The 18,615-nt window shown below is 37.2% G+C and overlaps 1 protein-coding gene across 10 annotated transcripts in view; it reads left to right on the top strand.

Moving 5' to 3' along the window:
- LOC115882274 (ankyrin repeat and KH domain-containing protein mask) overlaps window positions 1-18,615 on the top strand; it is a 105,716-nt gene that overhangs the window by 52,713 nt on the left and 34,388 nt on the right. For 7 of the 10 annotated variants that reach the window (XM_030900224.1, XM_030900227.1, XM_030900223.1 and 4 more), the window contains 9 exons: window positions 2,186-2,333; window positions 3,883-3,926; window positions 6,071-6,260; window positions 7,894-8,045; window positions 9,468-9,657; window positions 11,421-11,707; window positions 12,645-12,875; window positions 14,157-14,385; window positions 14,667-14,858. In XM_030900224.1, the coding sequence (XP_030756084.1) occupies window positions 2,186-2,333; window positions 3,883-3,926; window positions 6,071-6,260; window positions 7,894-8,045; window positions 9,468-9,657; window positions 11,421-11,707; window positions 12,645-12,875; window positions 14,157-14,385; window positions 14,667-14,858 (1,663 nt within the window). The remainder of the gene's footprint in view (window positions 1-2,185; window positions 2,334-3,882; window positions 3,927-6,070; window positions 6,261-7,893; window positions 8,046-9,467; window positions 9,658-11,420; window positions 11,708-12,644; window positions 12,876-14,156; window positions 14,386-14,666; window positions 14,859-18,615) is intronic. The other 3 variants (XM_030900232.1, XM_030900228.1, XM_030900225.1) reach the window with 1 other exon arrangement.

Here is an 18,615-nt window from a genome sequence, read left to right as displayed (position 1 = left end):
TTTACCTAAATAATTTTGATTATTAATTCTGTGCTCATCTAGTAGCAATTCTAAATCCTCCTCATCACTACTTTCCATGGACGACACGTCACTAATCTCATTACTATACTCTTCGTTACTCATTGCGATTTAATTATGATATCTATTCACAAGTCTTTAATTAGTTGAACAGCCCGTTTAAATTATTCAAACAGATACGAGTATAATCAAGTTTGCTATTATTTTATTGGTTATGGCTGAAAGGTTATGGCGCGGTTATAACGGTAATACGCATGCGTCCGATAAATGATACGAGAAAATTTTGCAAACCTTTCTGACAGTTTTCAAACAGTTTTCAATTTAAGATGGAACAGAAAACAAATGATTTACTAACCGACAGTAAATCCGGTTGGAACGCTTTTCAAATTCTGCGCAAACTCCTTATTGTAAGAAACCGTTTCTTACGCGGGTTGGAACGAACCTAAAAATTGGTTGGAAATTCAAAACTGACAGTTTTTGAAGGTTTTTACGTCAAAACCATGTCAAAACAAAAAATGACAAATTTTGGAATCATTTAGGAATTTTATCTTACATTTTTTCATTTTCAAAATAAAAATATTGTACTTACATTTCAATTAATGGTTGTGGTTGTATACAAAATAGTATATTATACAAATATCGGAAGAAAGTTTTCATTACTGTTTCGAGTTTTAATCTCTAGACAGTCGATATTTACTGTTGTTTGCTGTTGTTTGACGAATTTAACTTCAAAATTCTTTAACTTCAAATTCTAAAAATATTTGGCATCTGTTATAACATTGACAACTGTCTAATTGACAGAAGGTCTAACAAACTACAGCCAATATTAATATAATATAAAGAAGCTTGCTCAAGTTATTATCTCCAGTTAATTTGGTAAAGAAATTATATACGTAGTGTTTTTAAAAAAATATGTTGAGCTTATAAACACACAAATATGCAGAGTGTGGGTAATGCAGGGGATAGCAACATTCCAAGGCTTAGATAAACTGACAAGAAATTTTGAGGTTAATGACCTTATAGCTCTATAAGGTTTTGTTTACAATATCCCGGAAAATATCAAGAGAAATGTAAACTTTTCAAGAAATTTAGGCGCAAAAACCCTAATGGTCGAAACGTAGTACATGTTAAAATATTTAAGGGACACCCTGTATTTAAAAAAAATATGAATGTAATGTTGAAAGTGTTTTGGTTTTTTTGCCATGAGAATTAGATATTTAATAAAAAAAATGCAAGAATGTCTTGTTATTCTGTTTATCAAAATTAAGTAATTAAACGATATAGGTCTTTTAAAACATTAAAATATGATCTAATGATATGGAGCTCCATATTTAGATTATTTAAAATCTGTTTCTTCTTTAGGTAATACTCCCTTGATGTATGCTTGTGCTTGATGTAAGTTTGCTATTATTTTATTGGTTATGGCTGAAAGGTTATGGCGCGGTTATAACGGTAATACGCATGCGTCCGATAAATGATACGAGAAAATTTTGCAAACCTTTCTGACGGTTTTCAAACAGTTTTCAATTTAAGATGGAACAGAAAACAAATGATTTACTAACCGACAGTAAATCCGGTTGGAACGCTTTTCAAATTCTGCCCAAACTCCTTATTGTAAGAAACCGTTTCTTACGCGGGTTGGAACGAACCTAAAAATTGGATGGAAATTCAAAACTGACAGTTTTTGAAGGTTTTTACGTCAAAACCATGTCAAAACAAAAAATGACAAATTTTGGAATCATTTAGGAATTCTATCTTACATTTTTTCATTTTCAAAATAAAAATATTGTACTTACATTTCAATTAATGGTTGTGGTTGTATACAAAATAGTATATTATACAAATATCGGAAGAAAGTTTTCATTACTGTTTCGAGTTTTAATCTCTAGACAGTCGATATTTACTGTTGTTTGCTGTTGTTTGACGAATTTAACTTCAAAATTCTTTAACTTCAAATTCTAAAAATATTTGGCATCTGTTATAACATTGACAACTGTCTAATTGACAGAAGATCTAACAAACTACAGCCAATATTAATATAATATAAAGAAGCTTGCTCAAGTTATTATCTCCAGTTAATTTGGTAAAGAAATTATATACGTAGTGTTTTTAAAAAAATATGTTTTTGTGAATAATCCTATTTACATAGTTGTTAATTTTTTTCCAGGTTTTGTTAGCAATGCACGCGAACGTAGAAGATAGGGGCATCAAGGGAGAATGCACCCCCCTCATGGAGGCTGCATCTGCCGGTCATCTAGATATTGTCAGGTTATTAATTCATCATGGGGCTGATGTCAACGCCCAATCCACATCTGGTAAGTTCATATCTGATGTAATGTTTATAAAGTTCATATCTGATGTAATGTTTATAAAGAACTTGTTTTAACTATAAATAAATGTAAATACAGCAATTTTTAGAAGAGTATTTTTGTAGTATTGTAGTTTGCAATAAACAATCTCTTCTAAAAATAAAATACTTGAATCATACAGGGTGTTTCTTAAATAAATGCAAGTATTTTAGGGTGCGAATTTAGTTAGTTCGCTATAGACATGTGCTAATTATCATTTTTAATATTAGTTCAAGAAAATAGGCCTTTAAGTACGAAGTTTTGGTAAAAACTTGAATTTTTGATAGGAGTTACTTTGAAAGATCTAAAAACGAATTGAAAGATTTTTTAAATTTACCCCCAGAAGGGGTGAAATAAATAAATAAAATTATTTTTTTTGAAATTCCGGAGAAACGGTAAGAACTAGAAAAAAATAGTTCAAATAAAAGTTGTGAAGCGTCAATTTTACATAGAAATTATCTCTATATTTTTTTTGCACAGATCAAAATTAATCGAGATAGGGTGACAGAAGCGAGTGGGTGATAGTGGAAGTTTAAAAAGAATTATATAAGTTGCTGAAAAATTCATACATTTAACATTTTTAATCAGTTTGTTTGTAAAATTATAAATTTCGATTATTTTTTTTTTAAATTCACCCCGAGAAGGGGTGAAAAATATATATAAAGAGTTTTTTTTTCAAATTTTAGAGAACCGGGAAGGACTTTGAACCAAATGTTTCAATAAAAGCTGTCCCCTAGCTTCTAGCCACACTATCTCGGTTAATTTTGATTTGAACAAAAAAAGTATAGATACCATTTTTATTTATGTAAAAAAAATTCAAATAAAAATTGTAGAGCCTCCAACAATTTTTGTTTGAAATTTTTTTCTAGTCCTTACCGTTTTTTCGAAATTCTCCGAAATTTCGAAAAAAATAATTTTATTTATTTTACCCCTTCTCGGGGTGAATTTAAAAAATCCTTCACTATTCGTTTTTAATAAATACAGTGCGTTTTTCTAAAATCACTAGTAATGCCACTAAATAATTAAAATTATTTTTTTAATTTATTGATTACAAAAGTAAAATTACTGTGAGCTTATAAACACACAAATATGCAGAGTGTGGGTAATGTAGAGGATAGCAACATTCCAAGGCTTAGATACACTGACAAGAAATGTTGAGCTTAATGACCCTACAGCTCTATAAGGTTTTGTTTACAATATCCCGGAAAATATCAAGAGAAATGTAAACTTTTCAAGAAATTTAGGCGCAAAAACCCTAATGGTCGAAACGTAGTATATGTTAAAATATTTAAGGGACACCCTGTATTTAAAAAAAATGATGAATGTAATGTTGAAAGTGTTTTGGTTTTTTTGTCATGAGAATTAGATATTTAATAAAAAAAAATGCAAGAATGTCTTGTTATTCTGTTTATCAAAATTAAGTAATTAAACGATATAGGTCTTTTAAAACATTAAAATATGATCTAATGATATGGAGCTCCATATTTAGATTATTTAAAATCTGTTTCTTCTTTAGGTAATACTCCCTTGATGTATGCTTGTGCTGGTGGCCACACTGAGGTAAGTGTTCTTACCTTTTAGTACGACAGCTAGCAACGTCTGGAAAACAAGTAGTTTAACAAAATCTGGTTCTCTGATATATCTTTTACTGTGCTCTCTGGAACAGCGGGTAGGCCGTCTGGCTGCCGATATGTGTCGCGTTCACTACTGCGCATTGAAAGAAGTTCCTATATTTTTATTTAGTTGTTTAAATACTAGCATTGAATATAAATCGAACAAGTCTTCATAGCGCGGCGCGAAAACGTTCAGCCTATAAAGCGAGAAGTCCAGAGTTCAATATCGGCTCGGGATAAACTTTTTTTTATTTTATTTTTGTTTATATTCTAATAGTAAAGTATTAAATAATTTTGGTGATTAAAAAAATTATTTAAACTCTTGTAACGTTTTTAGTTCGTTACATGTCTTTGTATATGATATATGATGTCTGGCGTATCATCACCGGATTCCCTATCGTTCAGGCCGGATAATTTAATTGACGCACTTGGCGTAATTTTTATGTTCCCTAGTCGCCAACCCTGTTATCGTTTGACACAACCCTGTTATCGCTCTGTGGAGGCGCTGTCAACATCGCTTCTGTCAACTCTCTGTGCTGTCGACTGATTTTTTGCTTTTAGCGCTCTGTAGCCTAAACTAACCATCCCTGCTTTTAGTAACGGTGATTATTTAAATCTTGCTGTTTAATCTGAATCAGCTGCTATTTCAAACCAACAGGGTAGAGTTTTGGATGTCCCAACTTAACTTGTATTTGTATTTTGCTGGCACGTTGGCGTCCCTTTTCTTTTTTCCTCCAGAATGTTACATGGAAGAAAGGACAGTTTCTTTGTTTATTATTGAGCCCTCGGAAGTAATTCGAGGTAGGTTTATTTTGTTTATTAGACCTTGTTTGATTTTAAACAAGAGTTTCGTATTTTTAGGGTCCAAGGTACGGACTATTTACAAGGTACGGGCATTATCCAAGGTCCTAGTAGTATCCAAGGTACGGGTAGTGTTCCCCTGTACCGTTATCTTATGGACGGACTGTGTCCAAGGTTATGGTCCAAGTTACGGACATTATCCAAGGTCCTAGTAGTGTTCCAAGGTACGGGTAGTGTCCCCATATTGTCACAGTATGGATACAGCGTAAGCCCCATGCTGCTTCGCTCCCATTTCTAAGCCTAGTCAGTAGCTACGGCTGTAGTGATTCATGGTGTCCTCATTCTGGCCCCTTTTGTTGTTTTGGCCAACAGGATTGCCGACAGACAGTACAGAGATGCGAGACCACCTCACGCTGCTACTGTTTGAAACAGGATTGCCTCAAGAACAGCTAAGTGTAGATTTAGGTTCTGGTTTTCAGTCAATTTTCAGTCTTAAACAATAATGTACATCTTAAGTAATATCGCACAGACTATGTTTAGTGGTTAGATTGTTAAGAACATTCATGTCGATTTAATATTTAAAATATGATTTAGATCTTAGGTTTCATTACATTACGTCTTGTAATGGTATTATTTTCATAGATATTTAGTACAACTCTTAACACCACTTTCTTTGACATATAACCACTATAATAATTATTAAAATTGTACAATGCTATTTACCATCACAGTCCTCTTAAATAAATATAGTCATTAGTTTTAAGTAATATACAACTGTGTTTTCTTTCTCTGTACATGCCTGGCGCCCAATATCTATTTCTTTGTTTATTGTTATTACTTAATTTTCTTTCCAGTGAAATACCTTATCCACGACTGCTCTCCGATGAAAAGCTGCGGTTCGCTGTGGTAATGTTTTATAAAAAACACTACACTCTACTATCAGAATATAAACGAAAATTAAATAAAAAAAAAGGTTACCCCGAGCTGGTGTTGAACTCTAGACTTCTCGCTTTATAGGCTGAATGTTTTCGCGCCGCGCTATGAAGACTTGTTTGATTTATATTCAATACTAGTATTTAACGGAATAAATAAAAAAAATATAGGATCTTCTTTCAATGCGCAGTAGTGAACGCAACGTCTATCGGCAGTCAGACCACTCGCACGCTGTTCCAGAGAGCATAGCAAAAGATATATTAAAGAGCCAGCTTTCTTAAAATACTTTCTCGAAAACGTTGCTAGCTCTTAAAAAAACAATGAACAACATAAAATTCTCTTTTTTTTCCATTGCAGGTTGTCGAATTTCTTTTGGAAAACGGCGCCCACGTGGAAGACCACAACGAGAACGGCCACACGCCACTAATGGAAGCCGCCAGTGCCGGACATGTTGGACTCGCCAAGATCCTCCTGATGCACGGTGCCGGCATCAACACCCATTCCAACGAATTCAAGGAATCCGCGCTAACGCTCGCCTGTTATAAAGGTAATTGAATCAATAGAATGCTTATAGATTCTTCAAGGTGGCTATCTATCGATCTGATCCACTGCGACCTTCTCAGATCTATTGTGGTCCTCTTCTGATCCTTATATACGGTAATCTCAAAACATTTTCCTATGCACGTCATCAATCATATCGAAATTGACACTAAAGCCTATAAACCTGACTAAATGTAATTTTGGCAAAAATGTTTAAATTTGTTGTATAATTTAAGATACAGTGCGGCTCTTCATTTTACTTCATAGAGCAAATGATTGTAACAGATATTTTAGTTAGATTAAAGCTGCGAAAATTGGTTTAAAGCGATTTTTATTATCGCCACATTGCGCCACGATCATCAAGGTTGTCGTTATTATTTGACAATTATCATAATGTCAGTCATAATTTTGTATAATATCGTGTTGTTGAATCTTTGAGAGCAATTCTCGTTTTTTGCCTATTTTCATAGTATTTTTTTTAAAATTGTACCTGTAAGCCCAAACAGTTCTTTTAGGTACTAAATTTTCTTTTTTTTAATTGTATTTCTTGAAATTGTGTGTCGAAAATATGCCGAAGCATTTAAACAGTCGAAGCAAAGATCTTGTATCTTTCCTGATAAACTATTTTGAACAAGAACGTGACAATATAATAAAACATCATGACCCCCATGAACCGATATTACCCTTGACTGCAGTCAGAGAAGTAAGTTTGATTGGTAAGCACATTATACCACTTTCAAAGTTATTTCTTCTTATTTTGATTTGTATCAACTAACTGCTGCCTTAAATTTAAATATTGGTACTGTGAGTGTTAGTGACTATTGTTAATAAATAAATTACTTACTAAAATATTAATTATTAAATTAAAAATAAAACGTAAAAATCTTTAAAAAAACTGGCAGCGCTGTCGCCATCACTTGTCAATCAAAGTTGATCACGTGCATTGGAAATTGTCTCACATTCTTCAGTTTTATCCTTTTCAAAAAGTCTAGCAACTTGGAGACTGAACTCTACAATAGATTGTCCAAGGTCCTATCGGCCTGATCCACTGTGACCTTTTCAGATCTATTGTGGTTTCTGGTCCTGTTGATTTTTAGGTTACATTCTCCAGTCCTATCCTTTTCAAAAAGTCTAGCAACTTGGAGACTGAACTCTACAATAGATTCTTCAAGGTGGTTATCTATCGGCCTGATCCACTGTGACCTTTTCAGATCTATTGTGGTTTCTGGTCCTCTTGATTTTTAGGTTACATTCTCCAGTCCTATCCTTTTCAAAAAGTCTAGCAACTTGGAGACTGAACTCTACAATAGATTCTTCAAGGTGGTTATCTATTGCCTGATCCACTGTGACCTTTTCAGATCTATTGTGATTTGTGGTCTTCTTTTTTATTCGTAGGTTACATTCTCCAGCTCCAGTCCTATCCTTTTCAAAAAATCTAGCAACTTGGAGACTGAACACTACTATAGATCCTTGAAAATGGGAATTTAAAAAAATCTTTCACAATTCGTTTTTAGATCTTTCAAAGTAACTTATATCAAAAATTCAAGTTTTTACCAAAACTTCGTATTCGAAAGCATGTTTTCTTGGTCTACTAAGCTTGCTTCTTATTGATAGTGTCTAACCAGTAAAAATGATTGTAGGTCACCTGGACATGGTCCGCTTCTTGCTGGAGGCGGGCGCCGACCAGGAACACAAGACGGACGAAATGCACACCGCCCTGATGGAGGCCTCGATGGACGGTCACGTGGAGGTCGCAAGGCTGCTTCTCGATTCGGGAGCGCAGGTACAAAATGTACATTTTGATATTCATTTCTATTTCTTTTAATTTTAGTGCATGTAAAAGTGAAACGATAAAAAGTTGCTGTACTCGATAATATCTAGTCACTTTTAGGTTATTACTTAAGTTAAAAAGAGTACAAAGTACAGGGTATCTCATTTTCGTGTGTTTTTCGTTTGAGTGGAGATACAAAGATGCGGTTTTCACACAAACTAAAGAAGCAACACACAGATTTGCCCTAGCCTTTTTAATTTGAAAATTTTGCATTTTTCGACCTTCTTTGTATCTTGGCTGTCTTTTAAATTATCGAAAATGTGAAAACTGTGTACCGTAGAGTTTTCACATAGAATCCAGTGGCGTAATTAGTTTTTCGCTGGGAACTAATTTTATGAGTTCATTTTTCGTCACTTCTCGTCATTTTTGAAACATATCTCAAATTTATGTTTTTTAAATGGGATGCCCTGTATATTATTTTTTTTTGTTTTATTTGCTTTGTTTTGGGCTTTCTAGAAAAAATATATTATACTCTAATGATAATAAATAAGGTATAAAAGGCCTTTTTAAAAGGTCGTCAACAAAAGAACAGCCCCAAACCAATATGGGATAGTTGGCTATGTAGTAGGTGTTTATTTTTACAGAATAAATTTTTTATATACGTAAAATGGTTTGGCGTTATTTGTTAATGTGTACTTAAGTAACAAATTACTATCAATATAATATGAAGGGTCCAGGGGAAAAACATGATAAGCGTCAATTTCTAAATTTTAGGGTTTTATAATATTGTTGTAGGTGTAACTGATCCCTACAAAATGTATAAAATCTGCAGGGCAATAAGCTGTTAAATCCTTTGAAAAATACATATACTTAAAGAACCTTAAAACCACCAGCCAGGCTCTCTTGTAAAATTAACAAAATGGCGCTTATGCTTTTTTCCTGGACCCTTCATATGTAGTGTTATTACATAAATACCCATAAGTTTTTTTTGCACAATGCAATACCGTATGATCGAAATAAAAACGGCGTCATAGACGGCTGGGAAATAACAATCGATTATAATTTTGGCTAGGTCATTCTCTAGACGTCAAAATTGACATAAACCATGTCAAAAATTAAGGCTAATTATAAAAAGATTAAAAAAGGATAGAACTTTACCATATACACAAATCTATTTCCAAAAAAATATTTTTTCTCGAATTTTAAACTCACCATTTAAAAATCATTTTTACTCAATATAAAAATAAATTACAACATTCTTAAAGTCACACGGTAGTAAGTGTACCAGTAAAAAATAGAGTACGGGCCAAGTAATGACGTCTAGGGCTTGACCTCGTCAAAATTATCGTAGATTGTCTTTTCGGTTTATTTTTTCGATGTATAATATAATCTGAAATTTGTTATGTTGGCAGTTGTTTTCATGTTATATTTTTATTGTTTTAGGTGAATATGCCTACGGACAGCTTTGAGTCGCCTCTAACGTTAGCGGCCTGCGGCGGCCACGTAGATCTCGCCATGCTCTTGATCGAACGGGGGGCCAACATCGAAGAAGTGAACGACGAGGGCTACACGCCCTTGATGGAGGCGGCGCGGGAAGGTCACGAGGAAATGGTACATCTCCTTTTAGGACAAGGTAATTTCTATAACCAAATTCTAAAACTTTTATAGTGTGAACTTTTTTATTAACCACTCGGTTATACTCGGTGCTTGATATAGTTGCTTTAATTCTTCATTTGTTCTTCTGGTCCATACATTGTCTATCTTCTTTACTTCAAAAATCTTCCTTGATATTTATCTTTCCCAAATCTCAAGCCTTGAACTTTCGTTGCATTGAACGTCCACGTTTCACATGCATACAACACTATTGGTACAGCATCATTGTTTGGTACATTCTGATTTTTAAACTTCTGGAGATGTTATTACTCTTAATAATTTTCTGTAGTGCACATCTACACTATTATTGCGCAACACATCTATTTCCTGCCATTATTCTTGCCACAATTTCCTGAGTTACATTTGATTTCCTTAGAGATATGGTTCCTAGATATGTGAATGTATCTACTTCCTCAAACTTGTATCGTTTCCCTCTCTCAGAATCTATTTGTAGATCTTCCCTTCTCAAAGTCACTATCTGACCACTCCATAAACTTCGTTTTCTTCTCATTAAACACTTTTTGCGCTTGATGTCCTAGTCTTTTGGTCACCGATATCAGCTCTTTCCGCTCTCTTGCTAAGATAATTGGCGTGGTCAGAATGAAAATGGATCAAGTCTAATTTTCTACTATAAAAATACTTCACGCATTAAGCAGCCTTTCAGAGTGAACTGGATTAAGTCCATAAAATTTAACGCTGTGCTCGATTTTAACACGCGTGCTAAAGTTTAGAGCTAAAAAAATATTTTTTTGATAAAATGGGTGACAATGAAACAAAGTCTGAACCATTTGCACCAAATGAATCAGATTATCAGCCATCTGAAAGGTCTGATTCTATCGATTCTGAAAGTACGGTTTGAGTTACCATTATTTTCACTATTACTACATCAATAAGTTAGGCTGTTTTTTTTACTAATACTTATATATCTGACATGTTGATCTGAATAAAACTGTACGAGGAAGAAAAATCTTATCATTTCATATATATGTAACGTAACGCACTCTAAAAGGCAACACATGTAAGATCTTCTTCTCTTTATTCCGCCTATATACTACATTTTTTATAAAAATCGAAGAAAACACTATTAATAAGCAATGTGAAGTCAACAAATCCCTTAATGACGAAGAAGAATGTACTGATGAATCAATTTATATATAAAATTTCAAAATTTTCATAGATAAAATGGTTCAAGTCCAAAAAAGTATAAACAAACATTCTTAAAAATGTATTTTGAGTTACTTTAGTTTGCAATTATACAATTAAAAATATAATAAAGCTTTATGTAGTCTCAGGGTTGTGGGTTTGAATCCGATAGCCGGCATTTCATCAGTCAACTTTTTTATTAAAATAAAAATAGTTTGGGCACCTAGGTAGACTCAGCCTTAAATGAGTACTTGGGATTCACAATCCTGAGGTAATAATAGGCGGTTGAAGCGTAGTGCTAGCCACATTACCTTCCTTGTATACCGAACAGCTCTAGCATGGCAAGCTGTACCTTGCTACTCCCAAGGCGTTAAACGTTATGTACTCATTTTCTCCATAATTATTTTCAAGGACTTGATCCAGTTCACTTCTGAACCCCTCAATTAAATCATCTGCAAAAAACTACTTCTTACAAACACCAAATAGTTATAAGTAAGGGAAGTTAGGTTGGGCTTCACTCGGAGGCTTTGGGCCATTGTAATGTATTATTGTACCAAACCTTCCTCCAAACATCCTCTACATACTCTATTTTTATTCCAGGTGCAAATATTAACGCTCAGACGGACGAGACCCAAGAGACGGCGCTGACGCTGGCCTGTTGCGGCGGTTTTATGGAAGTGGCCGACATCCTTATCAAGGGCGGCGCCGACATCGAACTGGGCGCCTCCACGCCGCTGATGGAGGCCGCGCAGGAGGGCCACATCGACCTGGTGCGCTTTCTGTTGGAGTACGGTGCGAACGTCAACGCTGTCACGCAGACCAACGATACGGCGCTGACGTACGCGTGCGAAAACGGACACACCGACGTGTCGGAGTTGCTTTTGCAGGTGAGTGTACGTTTTACAATAGCATAAGGAAACTAGTAGCTTTACTCCTTGTCAAATCCTTTGTTCTTTTTCTGCCACTTGATATGACCTTGTTCTCGCGTCCCGTGACCACTGACGTAGCTGTATAGTCGTGGTCTATAACTAGGCAAAGTATAGTCTGTGGTATAGTCTTGACACTCGCCATAGTTTCACAGATATGTGTTTAGGAAAATATGAGATCACGATAAAATAAAATAAAAAAAATTAATCATCAAGTAAAAATTTGCTTGAAAACAGAATATTTTCACATTTCGTGTAAGTAACAATTCTTCTGTATCTGAAAATCTTCTGATGGGAAGAAATGCGGAAAAAATATATAATGACATATTTTTATATTATTATCTATTTCAAACATTTCTACAACTTTTTTTTAAATTTAAAACAAGTTTAATTTTAACATTAATATGTTTGTAGTAATATATTGGTTAGGTGATTTTCATTGGATAACTAATACATTGAACAACACATTGTACTAATAACATATTTAAACTTCAATAATTGCTAATAAACATTAGCAAGAACAATGAGAAATAGCATCACTACTTTCTCACGTAATAAAAGAATAATTTTTTAGCTATTGTTACCGAGTCCCGAAGGTACCGAAAGAACCGGGAATTAATAATTTGGAGTCCCGGTTCTTTGATATCTCAAAAGAACCGGGAATTTCCGGTAGGGGAGGGTTTAGGAAAAAATTCAACCACATTTTCATGTTTTTCTTAATTTTCTCTAAAATGGTATGGAAATTTAGAGAAATATAAACGGAATTAAATTAATTAATCAATAATTAGTTTATGAAGAATGCAATTTTCTCAAAATGCCAATAATAAAAAAAATCCTTGTAAAGACAATCCGGGGATATACTATATACAATTCAATTAGCCTTATTATTTTTCTATAGTACGGAGGAGATTTGGAGCACGAATCCGAAGGCGGCCGCACGCCTCTGATGAAGGCGTGTCGCGCCGGTCACTTGTGCACCGCCGAGTTCCTCATTAAGAAAGGGGCGAACGTGCGCAAGCAGACCACCAATAACGACCACACGCCCCTCTCATTGGCGTGCGCCGGGGGACACCTAGCCGTCGTCGAGCTCCTGCTCAAGAGCAACGCCGATCCCAACCACAAATTGAAGGTAAGAGAGAAGCGTTATATTATAATATATAACATATACTAAGGGCTGGCAAAGGTTAGTCTTGGGTCGAGATTTCCTTATATAAGAAGAGTACAGTGCATTTATAATGTCGTACTGAACAAAGAGAGAACAGTAAAAACGTTGCCAAACGTATGAAATAAAGAGATAATCTGTGCACATTGCTAATAGAGGTGGAAGGGGATACAGCAGATTTGTCACGGTCGACCGTTCGACCCAATTTGTACTTAAAATTCTAGAGAAGGGAGCTTTACGATTCAATTACGTCTCGTGACACTTTATTTCTTTATTTATTAACGAGTCGTTGTAATTTTCTCTATAGCTTTTAAATTTTTAAGTGCAAGTTAGAAACACTTGCACTTTTTGTAAAAATAAGTGAAATTGAGTTGGTCTTTGACAGTGGTCGCGCTATTAGAACTCTGAATTCAAAAATCGATATCTCGAAATCCATTAGAAATAATAGATTGTAGTTTTTTTCTCAAAAACTTTCTTAATATTTCTGCTATATTTTCTTCACCGTCAGTTTGTGAAAATCTTTAAAATAAAAAAGTTACACGATTGCTGAAAATTGCTAAAAAATATGGACACCATAACGATATCCTTATAATTCCATTTCAGATGCTCAGAAACATATCTAACGATTTCATCTAGTTATCTTTTTGAAAAAAAAATCTTTTAAAAATAAGCGGTTTGCGATCGTGATTTTTTTTTGGAAAAGCGTACATGAGAAATGTGGCAACGCCGTAACAGCACACCGTCACATTTCTCTCACTCCGACTTAATAAGATCCCTGTGCTATTTACACATTCCACACATATAAATACCGACCCAAAAGTAAGAGCAGCATGGTATTATTATTATATTATAGAGAGTATAGAGTGTTTTATATAATATAATATAATAAGGATAAAGGTACATTCAGGCTGAGAGCGTCGCGTCGCGTTTGCGTCGCGCCCGCCTGTCGAAATGGAATCAATTCACTTTACTTAAATTAGGCCGTTCAGGCAGACAGCGTCGCGTTTGGCGTTGCGCTAGCGTCTCGACGCTCTCAGCCTGAATGTACCTTAACTAAAGACATCTAACTAAATGGGAAACACAACACTCCATTCATAAAACTCCAATTGAAAAAATGTTTAAAAAACTTACATTGACATTTACGACATGTAAATGTAAATAGTTTTGTCTTCTTTATAGCTGTCTTTAACGATAAGCAATGCAGTATCGCCTACCCTTGCACAACTTATCAAACAGTTTGGTTTTCAGGATAATTCGACCATGCTTATCGAAGCTGCCAAAGGAGGACATACCAACGTCGTCCAGCTCTTGCTGGATTATCCTCACTCGATGCTGCTGAGCGGGCAACAGGGTTCGACCGCGGCCACCAACTTGGCAATGTTGCCTGGACAGGTGGGAACGAGGGACGCCTCTCTACCGGCCGGATCCATGGCGCCAGCTATCGCCGCACCTGGAAACTTCTTCTCACCCCCTACCGGTAGGTATTTGCTATTATCCATTGTTTTACTATATTTAAACTTAATTATTTTATTATAAATTTCATTTCGGGTGTTTCTCAAAAGTGCCTCACCCCTGTAACTTCCTGTTTCACCCGAAATTACTACAACTTTTGATTGAATTGCAAATGACTTAGGTCATTAAAATTATTTAAATCAAAACTTGTTTTCGAAAGCTTGCAGCTCTGACTGTACTGCAAAATGTATTTAGCCCATTGTTTCATACCGATACCTCTTACAATCTTTTTTCTTTCGTCTGCAGCGGTTCTCCAGGAAGTACCTGAAGCTGTGCGCATCGTGCAGCAGGTGGACCTAAACAGTCCGCCGATAGAGGTCAGCCCTAAGCAGCAAGTGCAGCAGACGACGCCACGACAAGGCAACGAACAGTCCCAGCAACAGCAGAAGGGAAGGAAATTGTTGGCGAAGAGTCGATCTACCGGGGCGATGTTTGACGGTGGGTTTGTTATTTTTTTACGTTACACTAAACATAAATAGAGCCTAAAGAAGGCGTCCATTCTTCTCAAAGAAACCTGGTTTAAATTAAAAATTTGAAGAAAAATAGTTGGCGTTATCAAAATCTACTCTGTGCCCTGTGTCCCATGAATGCTGACAAATCTTAAATTTGTGAAAATCTCCCTTTCTTAAATAATCTTTATGTTCTTTAATTCTAACATTTAAGGGTCTAAATGTTTCACCAATGTAAAATTTATCGCATTCACATGGTATTTGGTATTGTTACGTTTTTCGTCGGTTCCGTGTGGATAGAAAGTCACAATTTATTTAAACACTATTTATTTAACACTAATTAACAAAAATAATAACGATAAAAGACTTATAGAACTATTTACAAACGATTTATAACTAAGTATTTATTTTGAATTTTAGCGCGTCAACTGTATATTTATAACTGCCCCCTGTAGGCCACCGCCGCCGGCTTTTATACCGACAGGTAAAGAACTCTAGAATTGTCCATAGATCGTTAGGTGCGTAGACAAGGTTTTCGAATGTTCTCGTATGTACTAGTCCATTCCAGTGGGACTCGATTCTTCTAGAACGAATGAATCATTGCGGTGTCTATGCGATGTTAAGGTCATCCGAGGGCGGGCCATATTGTGAGGTTAGGTCGAGTCACACCGGCCCGCAACACTGCCCCCTTCTTAGGTACATGCTCGTCCCGAGATGTATACGGTGAATGAAGGTATTTGCAAAGCTGGCCCCTGGTACATTGCGAAGTCTGGTAGAAATAGCAGTCTACAGTTTTCTCTCCCGATCTCAGCTTTGGGTTGTAGCAGCAAACGAGGATCTCGATTCCCGTAAATCTGAACAAGACTTCAATCATGTTCCGGATTGTACGCCAACTCAAACCATCGAGTCCACACGCCAGCTTCGGAATGGCTAATCGTGCAATGTTGTTGTTTAGCAGGGCTTCTCTCAGTTCAATCAGGGTCTTCCATAGATTGAGATAAGTCGGCTTACTCGGGGACCATTCCTTGGTGACCAGGTAGAAGATGTGCCTTGCTTGACCATGTGCATTGTCGGTTAGCCTCAAGACGCTTCCAACCTCTGGATCCTGTCGGCGTAGTTCTCCGACACGCCCAAACTTCTCATTGAACGTCGCAGCGATTCCTCTGGACATCCGCAAATCTCGAGCCACACAATGAGCGAGCGAATAATCAGGAGGCACGGAAAAGAGGTCTCGTTGATCTTCTTTGGTTACACCATAGCGAGCCTTCTCACTGCTGTTGTATCGGGCCATGAAATCGTCAAAGGACATCTCCGAATCAGGGGGATCAAAGCTGCAGGTTCTCACGGTCCCAGCACGATCTTCTATTTCGCCTTGGTAGGGGCTCAAACGGTTGAAATGGACTACCCTCGGTTTTCCTTTTGGCAATTTTCTGATACGGTATACGACGTCATTAATTCTATCCATGACTTCGTATGGCCCTTCCCACGAGGATTGTAGCTTCGGAGATAACCCACGACGTCTCTGCGGGTTATATAGCCACACCAACTTCCCTGGTTGGTATCCTCCATGCTCAGCTTGAATGTCGTAGTGTTCCTTCATTCGGTCACTAGCACTTTGAATATTTAGGCGGACTCTCTGATGAATGTCGTCCATCCTTTGACGTAGTGTGTGGACATAATCTTCTCCGGCGACTTCTTCTCCCGGTCGGCAACCAAATTTCAGATCACAGGGTAGGCGCACTTCCCGTCCCATAACGATGCTGGCTGGAGTTTGCCCTGTAGATTCTTGGACGGATGAACGGTAGGCCAACAGGAACAGGTGAAGAAATTTGTCCCAGTCTCTTTGGTGGTCAGAGACTACTTTGGCCAGATAACGGTTGATAGTTCTGTTCATGCGTTCAACCATCCCATCGGATTGTGGATGTAGAGCAGTCGTCCTGGTCTTGCGGATGTTCAGGACTTCACAGACGCCTTGGAACAGATTGGACTCAAAGTTTCTTCCCTGATCTGAATGAAGCTCCATGGGAACACCAAACCTGCAGATCCATTCTTTAACAAGGGCATCAGCAATCGTGGACGCTTCTTGATTTGGCAACGCGTAGGCCTCGACCCATTTGCTGAAGTAATCCATTACTACCACAATGTATTTGTTGCCATCGTTCGTCTCCGGGAAAGGACCAGCCACGTCGATCGCTATTCGTTCGAAGGGACTACCAACATTGTACTGGCGCATAGGGGCTTTACCACGCTTTTGTGGCCCATTAATGGCTGCGCAAATGTCACATTTCTTACACCAGGCCCTCACATCTTCTTTGCAGTTCACCCAGTAGAACCGTTCACGCAGCTTGCCAAGTGTCTTGGTAACACCAAGATGTCTCCGCTGGTTCCATTGTGAACTTCCTCCAAGACTTCTGGGACCCCTCTTCTTTGGAATGACGATCTGCCTCTCTTCTTGTCCCTCCGGTCTCTCGATCACACGGCGAAGTAGTCCGTTATCTATTACCAAGGAATTCCACTGGGCCCAGTACGACTTTACGTTCGGCGAATATCTGCAAACTTCTTCCCACGTTGGTCTTTGGCCTGTGTTTTTCCAGTTAATTACTAAACCTAATTCTGGGTCACTGGTTTGGTCATTTGCAAGATCTTCGGGTTGCCAACTATCATTAACCACAGTTGTTCTTAGGAGTTTCACTTCTTTCTCTTCTGCTCGGGAACAATGCTTACAGTCCTTAGCGCAAGGTCTTCTGGAAAGTGCGTCGGCATTCCAATGGATTGCCCCAGCTCGATGTTCTGTGTCGAAGTCAAATTCTTGTAATTGTTCAATCCATCTAGCTACCTGCCCTTCAGGATTCTTAAACTGCAACACCCATTTCAAAGCAGCATGGTCTGTTCTTAACAAGAACTTTCTTCCATAGAGATACTTGTAGAAGTGTTCCACTGCTTTAACTACTGCTAGTAATTCTCGTCTGGTTACACAGTAGTTCCTTTCCGGTTTTGACAAGGTCTTACTAAAATATCCAATGACTTTTTCTTGACCATCCTGGATCTGAGACAGAATAGCGCCTAACGCAACATTGCTAGCGTCGATATCCAATATAAAGTTTCCGTTGCCAAGAGGGTAGCTAAGTATGGGCGCACTAGTCAGGTCCTTCTTCAATTTTCGGAATGCCTCGTCAGAATCTGAGTCCCAAGAGAAACGCCTCTCGCCTTCGGTAAGTCTGGTCAATGGTTTTGCGATGGTGGCGAAACCCTGTACATAGCGGCGATAATATGTGCATAGTCCCAAAAAGCTTCGTAGTTCATGTTTATCTTTAGGTATTGGCCACTCTTCCACTGTCTTGGTCTTCTGTAGATCTACCGCAACTCCTTGGGAGGAGACTACATGTCCCAAGTTTCAAACCAGAGCTCCCTAGTCGCTTGAAAACTTCTTCCAAATTCTTCAGATGATCGTCAAAGGATTTCCCAACCACTATGATGTCATCCAGGTACACTAAACAGGTAGTCCAGGATAGACCCTTTAACACAGACTCCATTAGTCTCTCAAAGGTAGCTGGCGCGTTGCACAATCCAAAAGGCATGACGGTAAATTGCCACAGTCCGGTGCCCACCGAGAACGCTGTCTTCTCTCTGTCTTTCGGCGCCATGTGACTTGCCAATATCCACTCTTCAGATCTAACGTAGAGAATATCGTTGACCCCGCCAGCCTGTCTAGAGTATCGTCTATCCTCGGCAGGGGATAGCTATCC

Source organism: Sitophilus oryzae, unplaced genomic scaffold (genome assembly GCF_002938485.1).
Source record: "Sitophilus oryzae breed Bouriz unplaced genomic scaffold, Soryzae_2.0 scaffold_177_pilon_pilon, whole genome shotgun sequence".
In the NCBI taxonomy this organism is placed as follows: Eukaryota; Metazoa; Arthropoda; class Insecta; order Coleoptera; family Curculionidae; genus Sitophilus; species Sitophilus oryzae.
The sequence above is the reverse complement of the archived record's forward strand: the minus strand, read 5'-3'. Positions and strand labels throughout refer to the sequence as shown.